The sequence below is a fragment of the Triticum aestivum genome, chromosome 7B (assembly GCF_018294505.1).
Source record: "Triticum aestivum cultivar Chinese Spring chromosome 7B, IWGSC CS RefSeq v2.1, whole genome shotgun sequence".
NCBI lineage: Eukaryota > Viridiplantae > Streptophyta > Magnoliopsida > Poales > Poaceae > Triticum > Triticum aestivum.
The window spans coordinates 490,513,074-490,530,756 of NC_057813.1; the positions used below are offsets into that span (position 1 = coordinate 490,513,074).

Consider the following 17,683-nt stretch of genomic DNA (forward strand, 5'->3'; position numbering starts at 1 on the left):
TCCAGAAATTCTATATCACTTCCAATCAACAATATGTCATCCACATATAATATTAGAAATGCTACAAAGCTCTCACTCACTTTCTTGTAAATACAGGCTTCTCCAAAAGTCTGTATAAAACCATATGCTTTGATCAAACTATCAAAGCGTTTATTCCAACTCCGAGAGGCTTGCACCAGTCCATAAATGGATTTCTGGAGCTTGCACACTTTGTTAGCACCCTTTGGATCGAAAAAACCTTATGGTTGCATCATATACAACTCTTCTTCCAAAAATCCATTCAGGAATGCAGTTTTGACATCATCTGCCAAACTTCATAATCATAAAATGTGGCAATTGCTAACATGATTCGGACAGATTTAAGCATCGCTACGGGTGAGAAAGTCTCATTGTAGTCAACTCCTTGAACTTGTCGAAAACCTTTTGCAACAAGTCGAGCTTTGTAGATAGTAACATTACCGTCTGCGTCGATCTTCTTCTTGAAGATCCATTTATTTTCTATGGCTTGCCGATCATCGGGCAAGTCCACCAAAGTCCACACTTTGTTCTCATACATGGATCCCATCTCAGATTTCATGGCTTCAAGCCATTTCGCGGAATCTGGTCTCATCAACGCTTCCTCATAGTTCGTAGGTTCACCATGGTCTAGTAACATGACTTCCAGAACAGGATTACCGTACCACTCTAGTGCGGATCTCAATCAAGAAGACCGACGAGGTTCGGTAGTAACTTGATCTGAAGTTTCATGATCATCATCATTAACTTCCTCACTAACTGGTGTAGGAATCACTAGAACTAATTTCTGTGATGAACTACTTTCCAATGAGGGAGAAGGTACAATTACCTCATCAAGTTCTACTTTCCTCCCACTCACTTCTTTCGAGAGAAACTCCTTCTCTAGAAAGGATCCATTCTTAGCAACAAAGATTTTGTCTTCGGATCTGTGGTAGAAGGTGTACTCAACAGTTTCCTTTGGGTATCCTATGAAGACGCACTTCTCCAACTTGGCTTCGAGCTTATCAGGTTGAAGCTTTTTCACATAAGCATCGCAACCCCAAACTTTAAGAAATGACAACTTTGGTTTCTTGCCAAACCATAGTTCATAAGGCGTCGTCTCAACGGATTTTGATGGTGCCCTATTTAAAGTGAATGCAGTTGTCTCTAAAGCATAACCCCAAAAAGATAGCGGTAAATCAGTAAGAGACATCATAGATCGCGCCATATCCAATAAAGTAAGGTTACGATGTTCGGACACACCATTTCACTGTGGTGTTTCAGGTGGCGTTAGTTGTGAAACTATCCCATGTTGTTTCAAATGAAAACCAAACTCGTACTCCCTCCATTCCACAATGTAGTGCCTATAGATTTTTGTGAAAGTCAAACATTGCCAACTTTGACCAAGTGTATAGAGAAAACTGTCTACATCTACAATACCAAACATGTTTCTGAAAATATAATCCACGATGTATCCAATGATGTGCATTTGATATTCTAGATGTACATACTTTTCTCTATAAACATGGTCAAAGTTTGTAATGTTTGACTTTTGTAAAAATTTATAGGCACTACATTATGGAACGGAGGGAGTAACTCAAATATTCACCTCCACGATCAGACCGTAGAAACTTTATTTTCTTGTTACGATGATTTTCCACTTCACTCTAAAATCCTTTGAACTTTTCAAATGTTTCAGACTTATGCTTCATTAAGTAGATATACCCATATCTGCTCAAATCATCTGTGAAGGGAAGAAAATAATGATACCCGCCACGAGCTTCAACACTCATTGGACTGCACACATTTGTATGTATTATTTCCAATAAGTCAGTAGCTCGTTCCATTGTTCCGGAGAACAGAGTTTTAGTCATCTTGGCCATAAGGCACGGTACGCAAGCACCAAGTGATTCATAATCAAGTGATTCCAAAAGTCCATCAGCATGGAGTTTCTTCATGTGCTTTACACCGATATGACCCAAACGGCAGTGCCACAAATAAGTTGCACTATGATTATCAACTTTGCATCTTTTGGCTTCAATATTATGAATATGTGTATCATCACTATCGAGATTCAACAAAAGTAGACCACTCAGCAAGGGTGCATGACCATAAAAGATATTACTCATATAAATAGAATAACCATTATTCTTTGATTTAAATGAATAACCATCTCGCATCAAACAAGATCCAGATATAATGTTCATGCTCAACGCTGGCACCAAATAACAATTATTCAGGTCTAAAATTAATCATGAAGGTAGATGTAGAGGTAGCGTGTCGACGGTGATCACATCGACCTTGGAACCATTTCCCACGTGCATCGTCACCTCGTCCTTAGCCAATCTTCGATTAATCTGTAACCCCTGTTTCGAGTTGCAAATATGAGTAACAGAACCAGTATCAAATACCCAGGCGCTACTACGAGCATTAGTAAGGTAACATATATAAAATGTATATGAAATATACCTTTCACTTTGCCGTCCTTCTTATCCGGCAAATACTTAGGGTAGTTCCACTTCCAGTGACCAGTCCCTTTGAAGTAGAAGCACTCAGTTTCAGGCTTAGGTCCAGACTTGGGTTTCTTCTCTTGAGAAGCAACTTTCTTGCCATTCTTCTTAAAGTTCCCCTTCTTCCCTTTGCCCTTTTTCTTGAAACTAGTAGTCTTGTTGACCATCAACACTTGATGCTCCTTCTTGATTTCTACCTCCACAGCCTTTAGCATCACGAAGAGCTCAAGAATAGTCTTGTTCATCCCTTGCATATTATAATTCATCACGAAGCCTTTATAGCTTGGTGGGAGTGATTGAAGAACTCTGTCAATGACACTATCATCAGGAAGATTAACTCCCAGATGAGTCAAGTGGTTATGGTACCCAGACATTCTAAGTATGTGTTCACTGGCAGAACTATTCTCCTCCATTTTACCGCTATAGAACTTGTTGGAGACTTCATATCTCTCAACTCGGGCATTTGCTTGAAATATTAACTTCGGCTCTTGGAACATCTCATATGCTCCATGACGTTCAAAACGTCTTTGAAGTCCCGATTCTAAGCCATAAAGCATGGCACACTGAACTATCGAGTAGTCATCATCTCTGCTCTACCGGGCGTTCTTAACGTCATTAGTAGCATCTGCAGCTGGCTTGGCATCCAGCGGTGCTTCCAGGACATAATTCTTCTATGCAGCAATGAGGATAATCCTCAAGTTACGGACCCAGTCCGTGTAGTTGCTGCCATCATATTTCAACTTAGATTTCTCTAGGAACGCATTAAAATTCAAAGGAACGGTAGCACGGGCCATTGATCTACAATAACATAGACATGCAAAACAACTATCCGGACTAAGTTCATGATAAATTAAAGTTCAATTAATCATATTACTTAAGAACTCCCACTTAGATAGACATCCCTCTGGTCATCTAAATGATCACGTGATCCAAATCAACTAAACCATGTCCGATCATCACGTGAGATGGAGTAGTTTTCAATGGTGAACATCACTATGTTGATCATATCTACTATATGATTCATGTTCGACCTTTCGGTCTCAGTGTTCCGAGGACATATATGCATATGCTAGGCTCGTCAAGTTTAACCTGAGTATTCTATGTGTGTAAAACTGGCTTGCACCCGTTGTATGTGAATGTAGAGCTTATCACACCCGATCATCACGTGGTGTCTCGGCATGACAAACTGTAGGAAATGGTGCATACTCCGGGAGAATACTTGTACCTTGAAATTTAGTAAGGGATCATCTTATAATGTTACCGCCGTACTAAGCAAAATAACATGCATAAAAGATAAACATCACATGCAATCAAAATATGTGACATGATATGGCCATCATCATCTTGTGCTTATGATCTCCATCACCGAAGCATCTTCATGATCTCCATTGTCACCGGCGCGACACCTTGATCTCCATCGTAGCATCGTTGTCATCTCGCCAACTATTGTTACTATGACTATCGCTACCGCTTAGTGATAAAGTAAAACAATTACATGGCGATTGCATTGCATACAATAAAGCGACAACCATATGGCTCCTGCCAGTTGCCGATAACTTTGTTACAAAAAATGATCATCTCATACAACAATTTATATCACATCATGCCTTGACCATATCACATCACAGCAAGCCCTGCAAAAACAAGTTAGACATCCTCTACTTTGTTGTTGCAAGTTTTACGTGGCTGCTACGGGCTTCTAGCAAGAACCGTTCTTACCTACGCATCAAAACCACAATGATTTTTTTGTCAAGTGTGTTGTTTTAAGCTTCAACAAGGACCGGCCATAGTCAAACTCGATTCAACTAAAGTTGGAGAAACAGACACCCACCAGCCACCTTTGTGCAAAAGCACGTCGGTAGAACCAGTCTCATGAACGCGGTCATGTAATGTTGGTTCGGGCCGCTTCATCCAACAATACCGCCGAATCAAAGTAAGACGTTGATGGTAAGCAGTATGACTATTATCGCCTGTAGGATCGGAAGTATGTCTAGAGGGGGGGTGATTAGACTACTTAACCAAATAAAAACTTAACATTTTCCCAATTTTAGTCTTTGGCAGATTTTAGCAAACTTAGCACAAGTCAAGCAATCTTAACACAATTCAAGCAAGCATGCAAAGAGTATATGAGCAACGGAAAGTAAAGCATGCAACATGCAAGAATGTAAAGGGAAGGGTTTGGAGAATTCAAACGCAATTTGGAGACACGGTGATTTTTGAGCCGTGGTTCCGATAGGTGGTGCTATCGCACATCCACGTTGATGGAGACTTCAACCCACGAAGGGTAACAGTTGCGTGAGTCCACGGAGGGCTCCACCCAAGAAGGGTCCACGAAGAAGCAACCTTGTCTATCCCACCATGGTCGTCGCCCACGAAGGACTTGCCTCACTACTGGTAGATCTTCACGAAGTAGGCGATCTCCTTGCCCTTACAAACTCCTTGGTTGAACTCCACAATCTTGTCCGAGGCTCCCAAGTGACACCTAGCCAATTTAGGAGACACCACTCTCCAAGAAGTAACAAATGGTGTGTTGATGATGAACTCCTTGCTCTTGTGCTTCAAATGATAGTCTCCCCAACACTCAACTCTCTCTCACAGGATTTGGATTTGGTGGAAAGAAGATTTGAGTGGAAAGCAACTTGGGGAAGGCTAGAGATCAAGATTCATATGGTAGGAATGGGATATCTTGGTCTCAACACATGAGTAGGTGGTTCTCTCTCAGAAAATGTAAGTTGGGAGTGTAGGTTCGTTCTGATGGCTCTCTCCATGAATGAAGAGGAGGTGGAGGGGTATATATAGCCTCCACACAAAAACTAACCGTTACACACAACTTGACAATCTCGGTGGGACCGAATTGAGAAACTTGGTCAGACCAATTCAGCAAATCTAGTGACCGTTAGGATTTTCGGTGGGGACATGCAACTCGGTAGGACTGATATGATTAGGGTTAGGGCATAAGGTAATCTCGGTGAGACCGATTACACAAACTCGGTGGGACCAATTTTGGTAATAATCTAACCAGAGAGTTAGTCAGGTAAACTTGGTGGGACCGGTTCGCTCATTTTGGTGGGACTGAAATGTTATGAAAGGGAAACAGAGAGTTTACATTGAAATCTCGGTGGGACCGATCGCTCATCTCGGTGGTGCTGAAACGTTACGAAGGGAAACACAGAGATTACAATCCCATCTCGGTGAGACTGATTTGCCTAGGGTTTGTTGCAGTGGCTATGACATCTGAACTCGGTGGCGCCGGATAGATAGAATCGGTGGGGCTGAGTTTGACTTTAGGTTTAGATCATATGTGGATGTGGGAAAGTAGTTGAGGGTTTTGGAGCATATCACTAAGCACTATGAAGCAAGGACCTCATTAAGCAACACCTCATCCCTCCTTGATAGTATTGGCTTTTCCTATAGACTTAATGTGATCTTGGATCACTAAAATATAAAATGTTGAGTCTTGAGCTTTGAGCTTGAGCCAATCCTTTTATCCTTAGTATTTTGAGGAGTCCACTTTTCTCATCCATGCCATGCCAATCATTGAGCTTTTCCTGAAATATTTATCTTGGAATAATGTTAGCTCAATGAGCTATATGTTGTTAGGAATTACCAAAACCACCTAGGGATAGTTGCACTTTAATCACCCACAACTCTTTGTGTTCTACTCGTGCATATAACATCTGCGCATAGACCTGGCTCGGATGCCACTATTGGGGAACGCGGTAATTTCAAAAAAAATCCTACGGTCACACAAGATCTATCTAGGTGATGCATAGCAATGAGAGGGGAGAGTACGTCCACGTACCCTCATAGACCAAAAGCGGAAGCGTTAGTTAATGCGGTTGATGTAGTCGAACGTCTTCGCGATCCAACCGATCCAAGTATCGAACGTACGGCGCCTCCGCGTTGAGCACACGTTCAGCTCAATGACGTCCCTCGTACTCTTGAACCAGTTGAGGGCGAGGGAGAGTTTCGTCAGTACGACGACGTGGCGACGGTGATGATGAAGTTACCGGCGCAGGGCTTCATCTAAGCACTATGACGATATGACCGAGGTGTGTAACTATGGAGGAGGGCACCGCACACGCTAAAAGATCAACTTCTGTGTTCTAGGGTGCCCCCTACCCCCGTATGTAAATGAGCAAGAGGGAGGTCGAATGGCCCTCCTAGGGCGCGCCCCACAAGGGGAGTCCTACTAGGACTACTAGTCCTAGTAGGATTCCGCCAAGAGGGAGAGAGGGGGAAGGAAGGAGAGGGAGAGGGAGAGGGAGAAGGAAAGGGCCCCCCCTTCCCTAGTCCAATTCGAACCCAAGGGGGAGGGGGCGCGCGGCCTTCCCTGGCCTCCCCTCTCTCTCTCCACCAAGGCCCTTGTGTCCCATTAGTTCCCCAGGGGGGTTCTGGTAACCCTCCGGCACCCCGGTTTTATCTAAAACTTCTCCGGAACACTTCCGGTGTCCGAATATAGCCGTCTAGTATATCAATCTTTATGTCTCGACCATTTCGAGACTCCTCGTCATGTCCATGATCTCATCCGGAACTCCGAACAAACCTCGGTCATCAAAACACATAACTCATAATACAAATCGTCATCGAACGTTAAGCATGCGGACCCTACGGGTTCGAGAAATATGTAGACATGACCGTGATACATCTCCGGTCAATAACCAATAGCGGAACCTGGATGGTTATATTGGCTCCTACACATTCTACGAAGATCTTTATCGGTCAAACCGCATAACAACATACATTTTTCCCTTTGTCATCGGTATGTTACTTGCCCGAGATTCGATCGTCGGTATCATCATACCTAGTTCAATCTCGTTGCCGGCAAGTCTCTTTACTCGTTCTATAATACTTCGTCCCACAACTAACTCATTAGTCACATTGCTTGCAAGGCTTATAGTGATGAGCATTACCGAGAGGGCCCAGAGATACCTCTCCGAAACACGGAGTGACAAATCCTAATCTCGATCTATTCCAACCCAACAAACACCTTCGAATACACCTGTAGAGCACCTTTATAATCACCCTTTTACATTGTGACGTTTGGTAGCACATAAAGTGTTCCTCCGGTATTCAGGAGTTGCATAATCTCATAGTCTGAGGAACATGTATAAGTCATGAAGAAAGCTGTAGCAATGAAACTGTAACGATCATAATGCTAAGCTAACGGATGGGTCATGTCCATCACATCATTCTCCTAATGATGTGATCTCGTGCATCAAATGACAACACATGTCTATGGTTAGGAAACATAACCATCTTTGATTAACGAGGTAGTCTAGTAGAGGCATACTAGGGACAATATGTTTTGTTTATGTATTCACACATGTACTAAATTTTCGGTTAATACAATTCGGAGGTCTAGACCACGCCGTGGATATTTGATGCACGATGTTGCATGTAAAAAAGTGTTTGAACCGCGTTGTTCCGGCTTTTACGGCATTTTGATGCATGGCGTTGGAGTTTCCCTTAGAAAGCACTTTGGCTCTAGGTACTGGCACTTGCCAAATGCAGCATCCTTTGGAGCAGGTCAGGTGAAATTAAGGTGAGAAGACGTGGTGGGTACATTCACCTTCCATGGATCGACCTACATTCGCATTTATCATTTACTCACACTGCCTCATCACTACCCAACTCCCTCTTGCGTGAGTGGGCCAATCTAGTCACTTGCTTTCTCTATCGCCCTCCTATATATTGTCTCCACACGGGCATACACTCTCACCAAAGCAGCTCGCTTGGCTACCAAGTGTACTCTCGATCTCCTCTCATTGGGAGGGAGCACTTAGTCTAGCTCCTAGTCCTAGCTAGCTTGGCGGAGCAACAATGGCCAGCCTCTCCATGCTCCCGGCCATGGCGCTGCTGCTCCTGGAAATGGCGGTGCCCTCATCCGACGCGCAGCCTTCTCCCGGCTACTACCCGAGCTCGAGGTTCCGGCCAATGGCGTTCAACCGCGGGTACCGCAACAAGTGGGGCCCGCAGCACCAGACGCTCTCCGGCGACCATTCAGCCGTCACCATCTGGCTCGACAAGACCTGCGGTATGTGCATTTTTTTTTCATTGCGCATCTTTGGAAAGACTACCAATTGGCGATGACCAGGTCATCTATATATGAGTATATTGACTTAGGAGTCAAAGGAGAACATTTGATCATAGTTCATACTCATCGTTTAAGCTCAAGTGGGGTTACCCCTTTTACATAATGCATTGATGTGTTCACATCATTAGAGTTTCTTTAACTCAATTATTAGAGTAAAGCTCCCCCTAGATGTGAGATCCCCCCTTAGAGGGATGAACTAACCTTGGGTTTTGTCGATGATGACTTCATGTAGGTGTTGAAGATGTGGATGCTCAATGTTGATGTAGATCATTTGGAGCAATCCTTTGGAGTGAGTTGCACTTTCAATACCTACACAGGTTAGTCCCACAAGGAACAAACAAGGATATCCATAGACATAGAGTGATGCACACACAAAATGATGTCTATGAAAGCATTAGGTTACCTTGTCCCTTGTCTTACCAACAAGAGGGTTTGTGACTCCATGAACTAGTGCAAGATGTGGAAGTTGATTGCACTTGTTCTTGCCAAAATGATATGTGTGAAGTATGTTGGCAGAGTCACCCTCAAGAACTCTCTAGTTCTTCTTCGGGATCCACACCATCTTGATGGGAATCCTTGGAGTTGTAGTCGTACTTGATGAAGTAGAACTTGACATAGTCTTGGTAACCCACTTGACCAAGGCCTTGGGAGCTTCTTCAAATGCATCAATCTCCTCTTGAAGCTCATCCTTGCCTTTTTGCTTGTGGTCTTGTGGTGGAAGATCATACTTCTCTTGTTGAGGAACAAACTTCGTCTTGGGGTATTGATCTTCTTCCCACTCAACTCCATTGGCATTGAACTTTCGTTCAAAACCAACACCTTGGTTCTTCCGGTGCCTTCCTTGCTTGCGTACAATTTCCTAGAATTGCTTACTTCCGGCAATGCTCTTGTAAACACCTTTCTCTATAATTCCCTTCAACAAGCTATTTTCTTGCTCAAGTGTAACTTGGCTAAGAGAATCATTAGTGGAATCAAGAGAACTACTAGAAGCAACAACATTGGATTTAACATGATTATTGTTACTACTAGAGGAAGAATCCTTCTTGTTCTTGTTACTAGACTTGACTTGAGGCATGTAAGTATATAAGAGTAAACGCTTGGCAATGTAAGAAGAACTTTTCTTGCGAAGATCATCATTGATTGCCTTTAAGAACTCATGCTCTTGCTCAAGGTTGAGATTTTCAAAGCGTAACTTCTCATGAGTCCTTAAAAGTTCTCGATGATCCCCTAAGATAGTTTCATGAGCTAACTTAAGAGTGTTTAGTTCTTTAGTTAGGAGCTCAATCTTCTCCTTATCATCGTCATTCGTTTTATCTTGATTAGCATGATTAATTCACGTTTCATCATAGTATTCATCACTAGAGTTGTCAACAAGTAAATCATCATCACCTAGCAAGTCATCTTCATCACTATTGAAATCAACATATTCGGGGTATGTTGCCTTTGGGCCTTTAGCCATGAAGCATCTTCCAAGTCCTTCATTTGGTGAATCAAATATGTCGTAGGAGTTGGTTGACACAAGTGCTAGACCAGCAACACCTTCATCTTGAGTATGTTCGGAGTCGGAGTGATAGCTTCTCTCGGAGTGATGGTCGGAGTCAGAGTCGGATACCCATTCACCAACATGAGCTTGATGTCTTTGTTTTGTGTAGCTCCTTGATGACTTGTCCTTCCTTTCCGAATCCTTGCTTCTCCGAGATGTTCTTCGTTCATAACGATCATCTCTACTCCTTCTCTCTCTTGGTGGTGATTCTTCTCTTCTACTTCTCCTTTTAGGTGATTCTTCTCTTCTTTTGTAGGGAGCCGTACACTCATTGGAATAGTGTCCAGGTCTTCCACAGTTATAGCAATTTCGCTCTCGACTAGAAGATCTTTTATCATTGTAGGACCTTGACTTAGAACTTCTTTCCTTGCTTCTACTCTTGTAGAACTTGTTGAAGTTCTTCACCATTATGCTCAATTCTTCACTGAAGGTTTATTTCTCACTTGATGATGTGGGAGCTTCACATGAGGCTTTGTAAGCACCACTTGACTTGTTGTGCAGCTCCTTCTTATCTTTGAGTGACATCTCATGAGCAACAATTCTTCCAATGACCTCCGTTGGCTTGAGATTCTATAATTGGGCATCATTTGGATCAATGTGCACACAGTATCATATTTTCCATCCAATGCTCTTAGGATCTTCTTGATGATGAATTTGTCGGTCATCTCTTCACTTCCTAACCCGGAATCTCATTTGTAATGACAGAAAGCCTAGAGTACATTTCAGCGACGCCTTCACCATCCTTCATCTTGAACTTGTCAAGTTGACTTTGAAGCACATCCAACTTGGATTCCTTGACGGAGTCGGTACCTTCGTGCATATCAATCAAAGTATCCCAAATTTCCTTTGCATTCTCAAGACGGCTGATTTTGTTGAATTTTTTGGGGTACAATCCGTTGAAGAGGATATCACAAGCTTGAGCGTTGTATTGCAGCATCTTCAATTCATCCGCACTAGCTTCACGGTTCGGTTCTCTCCCATCAAAGAATTCACCTTGCAAGCCAATACACACAATAGCCCAAACGGCGGGGTTATGTCCAAGGATATGCATTTTCATCTTATGTTTCCAACTAGCAAAATTAGTACCATCAAAGTAAGGACCTCTACGGTGGTAGTTTCCCTCGCTAGACGCCATATTCTCCTAGGTTGTGAAAACAAGGCTATGACCACCAAAAGTTGTGGAAATCAAAGCAAATGGAGACCAAAGCTCTGATACCACTTGTAGGATCGGAAGTATGTCTAGAGGGGGGGGATTAGACTACTTGACCAAATAAAAACTTAACCTTTTCCTAATTTTAGTCTTTGGCAGATTTTAGCAAACTTAGCACAAGTCAAGCAATCTTAACACAATTCAAGCAAGCATGCAAAATAGTATATGAGCATCGGAAAGTAAAGCATGCAACTAGCAATAATGTAAAGGGAAGGGTTTGGAGAATTCAAACGCAATTTGGAGACACGGTGATTTTTGAGCCGTGGTTCCGATAGGTGGTGCTATCATACATCCACGTTGATGGAGACTTCAACCCACGAAGGATAACGATTGCGCGAGTCCACGGAGGGCTCCACCCAAGAAGGGTCCACGAAGAAGCAACCTTGTCTATCCCACCATGTCCGTCGCCCACGAAGGACTTGCCTCACTAGCGGTAGATCTTCACGAAGTAGGCGATCTCCTTGCCCTTACAAACTCCTTGGTTCAACTCCACAATCTTGTCGGAGGCTCCCAAGTGACACCTAGCCAATCTAGGAGACACCACTCTCCAAGAAGTAATAAATGGTGTGTTGATGATGAACTCCTTGCTCTTGTGCTTCAAATGATAGTCTCCCCAACACTCAACTCTCTCTCTCAGAGGATTTGGATTTGGTGGAAAGAAGATTTGCGTGGAAAGGAACTTGGGGAAGGCTAGAGATCAAGATTCATATGGTAGGAATGGGATATCTTGGTCTCAACACATGAGTAGGTGGTTCTCTCTCAGAAAATGTAAGTTGGAAGTGTAGGTTCGTTCTGATGGCTCTCTCCACGAATGAAGAGGAGGTGGAGGGGTATATACAGCCTCCACACAAAAACTAACCGTTACACACAACTTGCCAATCTCGATGGGACCGAATTGAGAAACTCGGTCGAAACAATTCAGCAAATCTAGTGACCGTTAGGATTTTCGGTGGGACCGACATGCAACTCGGTAGGACCGATATGATTAGGGTTAGGGCATAACATAATCTCGGTGAGACCGATTACACAAACTCAGTGGGACCGATTTTGGTAATAATCTAACCAGAGAGTTGGTCAGGTAAACTCGGTGGGACCGGTTCGCTCATTTCGGTGGGACCGAAATGTTACGAAAGGGAAACAGAGAGTTTACATTGCAATCTCAGTGGGACCGATCGCTCATCTCGGTGGTGCCGAAACGTTATGAAGGGAAACAGAGAGATTACAATCCCATCTCGGTGAGACCGAGATCCCTATCAGTGAGACCGATTTGCCTAGGGTGTGTGGCAGTGGCTATGACATCTGAACTCGACGGCGCCGGATAGATAGAATCGGTGGGGCCGAGTTTGACTTTAGGTTTAGATCATATGTGGATGTGGGAAAGTAGTTGAGGGTTTTGGAGCATATCACTAAGCACTATGAAGCAAGGACCTCATTAAGCAACACCTCATCCCTCCTTGATAGTATTGGCTTTTCTATAGACTCAATGTGATCTTGGATCACTAAAATATAAAATGTAGAGTCTTGAGCTTTGAGCTTGAGCAAATCCTTTTATCCTTAGTATTTTGAGGGGTCCACTTTTCTCATCCATGCCATGCCAATCATTGAGCTTTTCCTGAAATATTTATCTTGGAATAATGTTAGCTCAATGAGCTATATGTTGTTAGGAATTACCAAAACCACCTAGGGATAGTTGCACTTTAATCGCCCACAAGTCTTTGTGTTCTACTCGTGCATATAACATCTACGCATAGACCTGGCTCGGATGCCACTATTGGGGAACGCAGTAATTTCAAAAAAAAATCCTACGGTCACACAAGATCTATCTAGGTGATGCATAGCAATGAGAGGGGAGAGTATGTCCATGTACCCTCATAGACCGAAAGCGGAAGCGTTAGTTAACGCGGTTGATGTAGTCGAACGTCTTTGTGATCCAACCGATCCAAGTATCGAACGTACGGCGCCTCCGCGTTGAGCACACGTTCAGCTCAATGACGTCCCTCGTACTCTTGATCCAGTTGAGGTTGAGGGAGAGTTTCGTCAGTACGACGGCGTGGCGACGGTGATGATGAAGTTACCGGCGCAGGGCTTCGTCTAAGCACTACGACGATATGACCGAGGTGTATAACTATGGAGGAGGGCACCGCACACGCTAAAAGATCAACTTCTGTGTTCTAGGGTGCCCCCCTACCCCTGTATGTAAATGAGCAAGAGGGAGGTCGGACGGCCCTCCTAGGGCGCGCCCCACAAGGGGAGTCCTACTAGGACTACTAGTCCTAGTAGGATTCCGCCAAGAGGGAGAGAGGGGGAAGGAAGGAGAGGGAGAGGGAGAAGGAAAGGGCCCCCCCTTCCCTAATCCAATTCGAACCCAAGGGGGAGGGGACACACGGCCTTCCCTGGCCGCCCCTCTCTCTCTCCACCAAGGCCCATGTGTCCCATTAGTTCCCCAGGGGGGTTCTGGTAACCCTCCGGCACCCCGGTTTTATCCGAAACTTCTCCGGAACACTTCCGGTGTTCGAACATAGCGGTCTAGTATATCAATCTTTATGTCTCGACCATTTCGAGACTCCTCGTCATGTCCATGATCTCATCCGGAACTCCGAACAAACCTCGGTCATCAAAACACATAACTCATAATACAAATCGTCATCGAACGTTAAGCGTGCGGACCCTACAGGTTCGAGAAATATGTAGACATGACCGTGACACATCTCCGGTCAATAACCAATAGCGGAACCTGGATGCTCATATTGGCTCCTACACATTCTACGAAGATCTTTATCGGTCAAACCGCATAACAACATATGTTTTTCCCTTTGTCATCGGTATGTTACTTGCCCGAGATTCGATCGTCGGTATCATCATACCTAGTTCAATCTCGTTGCCGGCAAGTCTCTTTACTCGTTCCGTAATACTTCATCCCGCAACTAACTCATTAGTCACATTGCTTGCAAGGCTTATAGTGATGAGCATTACCGAGAGGGCCCAAAGATACCTCTCCGAAACACGGAGTGACAAATCCTAATCTCGATCTATGCCAACCCAACAAACACCTTCGAATACACCTGTAGAGCACCTTTAAAATCACCCTTTTACATTGTGACGTTTGGTAGCACATAAAGTGTTCCTCCGGTATTCGGGAGTTGCATAATCTCATAGTCTGAGGAACATGTATAAGTCATGAAGAAAGCAGTAGCAATGAAACTGTAACGATCATAATGCTAAGCTAACGGATGGGTCATGTCCATCACATCATTTTCCTAATGATGTGATCTCGTGCATCAAATGACAACACATGTCTATGGTTGGGAAACATAACCATCTTTGATTAACGAGCTAGTCTAGTAGAGGCATACTAGGGACAATATGTTTTGTTTATGTATTCATACATGTACTAAGTTTTCGGTTAATACAATTCGGAGGTCTAGACCACGCCGTGGAAATTTGATGCACGGTGTTGCATGTCAAAAAGTGTTTGAACCGCGTTGTTCCGGCTTTTACGGCGTTTTGATGCATGGCGTTGGAGTTGCCCTTAGAAAGCACTTTGGCTCTAGGTACTGGCACTTGCCAAATGCAGCATCCTTTGGAGCAGGTCAGGTGAAATTAAGGTGAGAAGACGTGGTGGGTACATTCACCTTCCATGGATCGACCTGCATTCGCATTTATCATTTACTCACACTGCCTCATCACTACCCAACTCCCTCTTGCGTGAGTGGGCCAATCTGGTCACTTGCTTTCTCTGTCGCCCTCCTATATATTGTCTCCACACGGACATACACTCTCACCAAAGCAGCTCGCTTGGCTACCAAGTGTACTCTCGATCTCCTCTCATTGGGAGGGAGCATTTAGTCTAGCTCCTAGTCCTAGCTAGCTTGGCGGAGCAACAATGGCCAGCCTCTCCATGCTCCCGGCCATGGCGCTGCTGCTCCTGGCAATGGCGGTGCCCTCATCCGACGCGCAGCCTTCTCCCGGCTACTACCCGAGCTCGAGGTTCCGGCCAATGGCGTTCAACCGCGGGTACCGCAACAAGTGGGGCCCGCAGCACCAGACGCTCTCCGGCGACCATTCAGCCGTCACCATCTGGCTCGACAAGACCTGCGGTATGTGCATTTTTTTTTCTTTGCGCATCTCTGGAAAGACTACCAATTGTTTTTTAATTCTAGTTTAGGTGCATGCATATGCATGTACTCCTATATACTTGGCTCTTGTTTTTTGTCAACAGTGTCACCGACGCACGTACTACGTGAATTCACTGTTCAGGCTTGTGTTGTAGCGAACGAGACATCACTAGCGCCATGTTGAATCGTCGGTGTCACTTATATCGAATCTGAAACACAGACACAGTGCGTTTTTCTTTTTGGTACTGGGGGAGCCCCCGGCCTGTGCATCGCGCAGCGATAGACACAGTGCGGTTCGGGCCCACGTACGTGGCAGCAGTGATAGATTACTGTTGTTAACTCTCATGCTAATCTATATGAATTTTGATTTTGCTAACCACATGTCCCATGCGGTAACTCTCATGCTAATCTGTGGAGGGATTAATTTGCTGCTTGATTATGTTGGTGCACATTCCCTCACCTCACATCTGATCTATGCAGGGAGCGGGTTCAAGTCGAAGCATGCGTACAGGAACGGCTACTTCGCCACCCGCATCAAGCTCCCCGCCGGCTACACCGCCGGCACCAACACCGCCTTCTATGTAAGCACTACTACAAATATTCTCTAAATAACGCAGCGTTAATTAGTACTAGTAGTAACAGGTTAATTGATACGCGCGCGCAGCTGTCCAACAACGAGGCGCACCCTGGGTTCCACGACGAGATCGACATGGAGTTCCTGGGCACCATCCCCGGCGAGCCCTACACGCTGCAGACCAACGTGTACGTCCGCGGCAGCGGCGACGGGCGGATCATCGGGCGGGAGATGCGGTTCCACCTCTGGTTCGACCCCACCGCCGGCTTCCACAACTACGCCATCCTCTGGAACCCGGACGCCATCACCTTCTTCGTGGACGACGTGCCCATCCGGCGGTACGAGCGCAAGACGGAGCTCACCTTCCCCGACCGCCCGATGTGGGCGTACGGCTCCATCTGGGACGCCTCCGACTGGGCCACCGACCACGGCAGGTACAGGGCCGACTACCGCTACCAGCCGTTCGTGGCGCGCTTCGACCGCTTCGTGGTCGCCGGGTGCGGGCCCAGCGCCCCGCCCTCTTGCCGCCCGGCCCGGGCGTCCCCCGTCGGCACGGGGCTCACGCGGCAGCAGTACGCGGCGATGCGGTGGGCGCAGCAGCGCCACATGGTGTACTACTACTGCCAGGACTTCCGGAGGGACCGCTCGCTCACGCCGGAGTGCTGATGAGCCCGTGAACCAACGGTGGCGCGCGTGTCCTGATTAATTTCGTCGTGTGTTTGCTTGCTTACAGTGCTCCTACTACGAGCTCCTACCTACACTTTGCTTCTTCTTTTTGGTTTGGATCTCAAAGAGTAAAGGGTGTGGCTGCCCTACCGCTGCTGCCTGCCTGCCTGTGGCTGAGCATGAGCTAGGCCGGTGGTTGAGGCGTTGGTCGTTGGCATATTGCCCAAAAGGGTCTCGTGTCTTTCCATCTCTTTCGTTTTGGTTGGTGCCTACTTTTCGTTTCACATGTATGTATGCCCCGAAGGGGCAAAGGCGCATGATTGATGACATACTATCATGCATGCCCACTGTAATACAGACTACTCTAATATGTTCTCCATATTTGCGATTTATTTGTACAATTGCGTCAAAGACATGGTTTAATCGAGTCCAAAGCCGGTGGGTGTAAGCGTGGGCCGGTGTTAGAATAATCCGAGGCATATGACTATGGACGATCCTCGTCATGTACTAAATCAACGCAGTCGACGGCAAGCCCGTCGAGGCCATCAGACAGGCCTTTGACCACTTGCCACGATTGGTCCGGCCACCCCTACCACATGCGAGGGAAGGAAGGCTGCGAGCGGGGCGGGGGAACAGGGAGATCGGCGCTGGTTGCCGCGGTGGGGGGAGGGAGGGAGGTGGTGCGGTGATGGGGAAGGAGAGAAGCTGCGATGGGTGGGCATGAGGAGTGGGCGTTGACTGCCTTTTATTTGCGGTGGATCGGGGGTGCGCTGTGGGGTTTGTTAGCAGAATGGGTGTTATTATAATAGATCCAATATATATATATATATATATATATATATATATATATATATATATATATATATATATATATAGGGAAAAGCAAACATATGAAACTACGCTGGAGCAGATGCAATCACGAGGGCTTGTTCATATTGGGATCTGGTCCCTCCACTTTCCCTATTTGCATTTTT

The 17,683-nt window shown here is 45.4% G+C and overlaps 1 protein-coding gene across 1 annotated transcript; it reads left to right on the plus strand.

The window, feature by feature from the left end:
- Window positions 1–15,124: 15,124 nt before the first annotated feature.
- LOC123161579 (xyloglucan endotransglucosylase/hydrolase protein 31) lies at window positions 15,125–17,101 on the plus strand. The gene is made up of 3 exons (XM_044579384.1): window positions 15,125–15,451; window positions 15,950–16,050; window positions 16,134–17,101. Exons 1-3 carry the CDS (start codon window positions 15,238–15,240, stop codon window positions 16,707–16,709), a joined length of 891 nt encoding a protein of 296 aa, XP_044435319.1. The 5' UTR covers window positions 15,125–15,237; the 3' UTR covers window positions 16,710–17,101.
- The last annotated feature ends 582 nt before the right edge of the window (window positions 17,102–17,683 follow it).

Coding starts and splice junctions, on each gene's coding strand:
- LOC123161579 (XM_044579384.1), top strand. CDS start 15,238: ATGGCCAGCCTCTCCATGCTCCCGGCCATGGCGCTGCTGCTCCTGGCA. Junction 15,452..15,949: donor CTGGCTCGACAAGACCTGCG/GTATGTGCATTT, acceptor TGATCTATGCAG/GGAGCGGGTTCAAGTCGAAG. Junction 16,051..16,133: donor GCACCAACACCGCCTTCTAT/GTAAGCACTACT, acceptor ACGCGCGCGCAG/CTGTCCAACAACGAGGCGCA.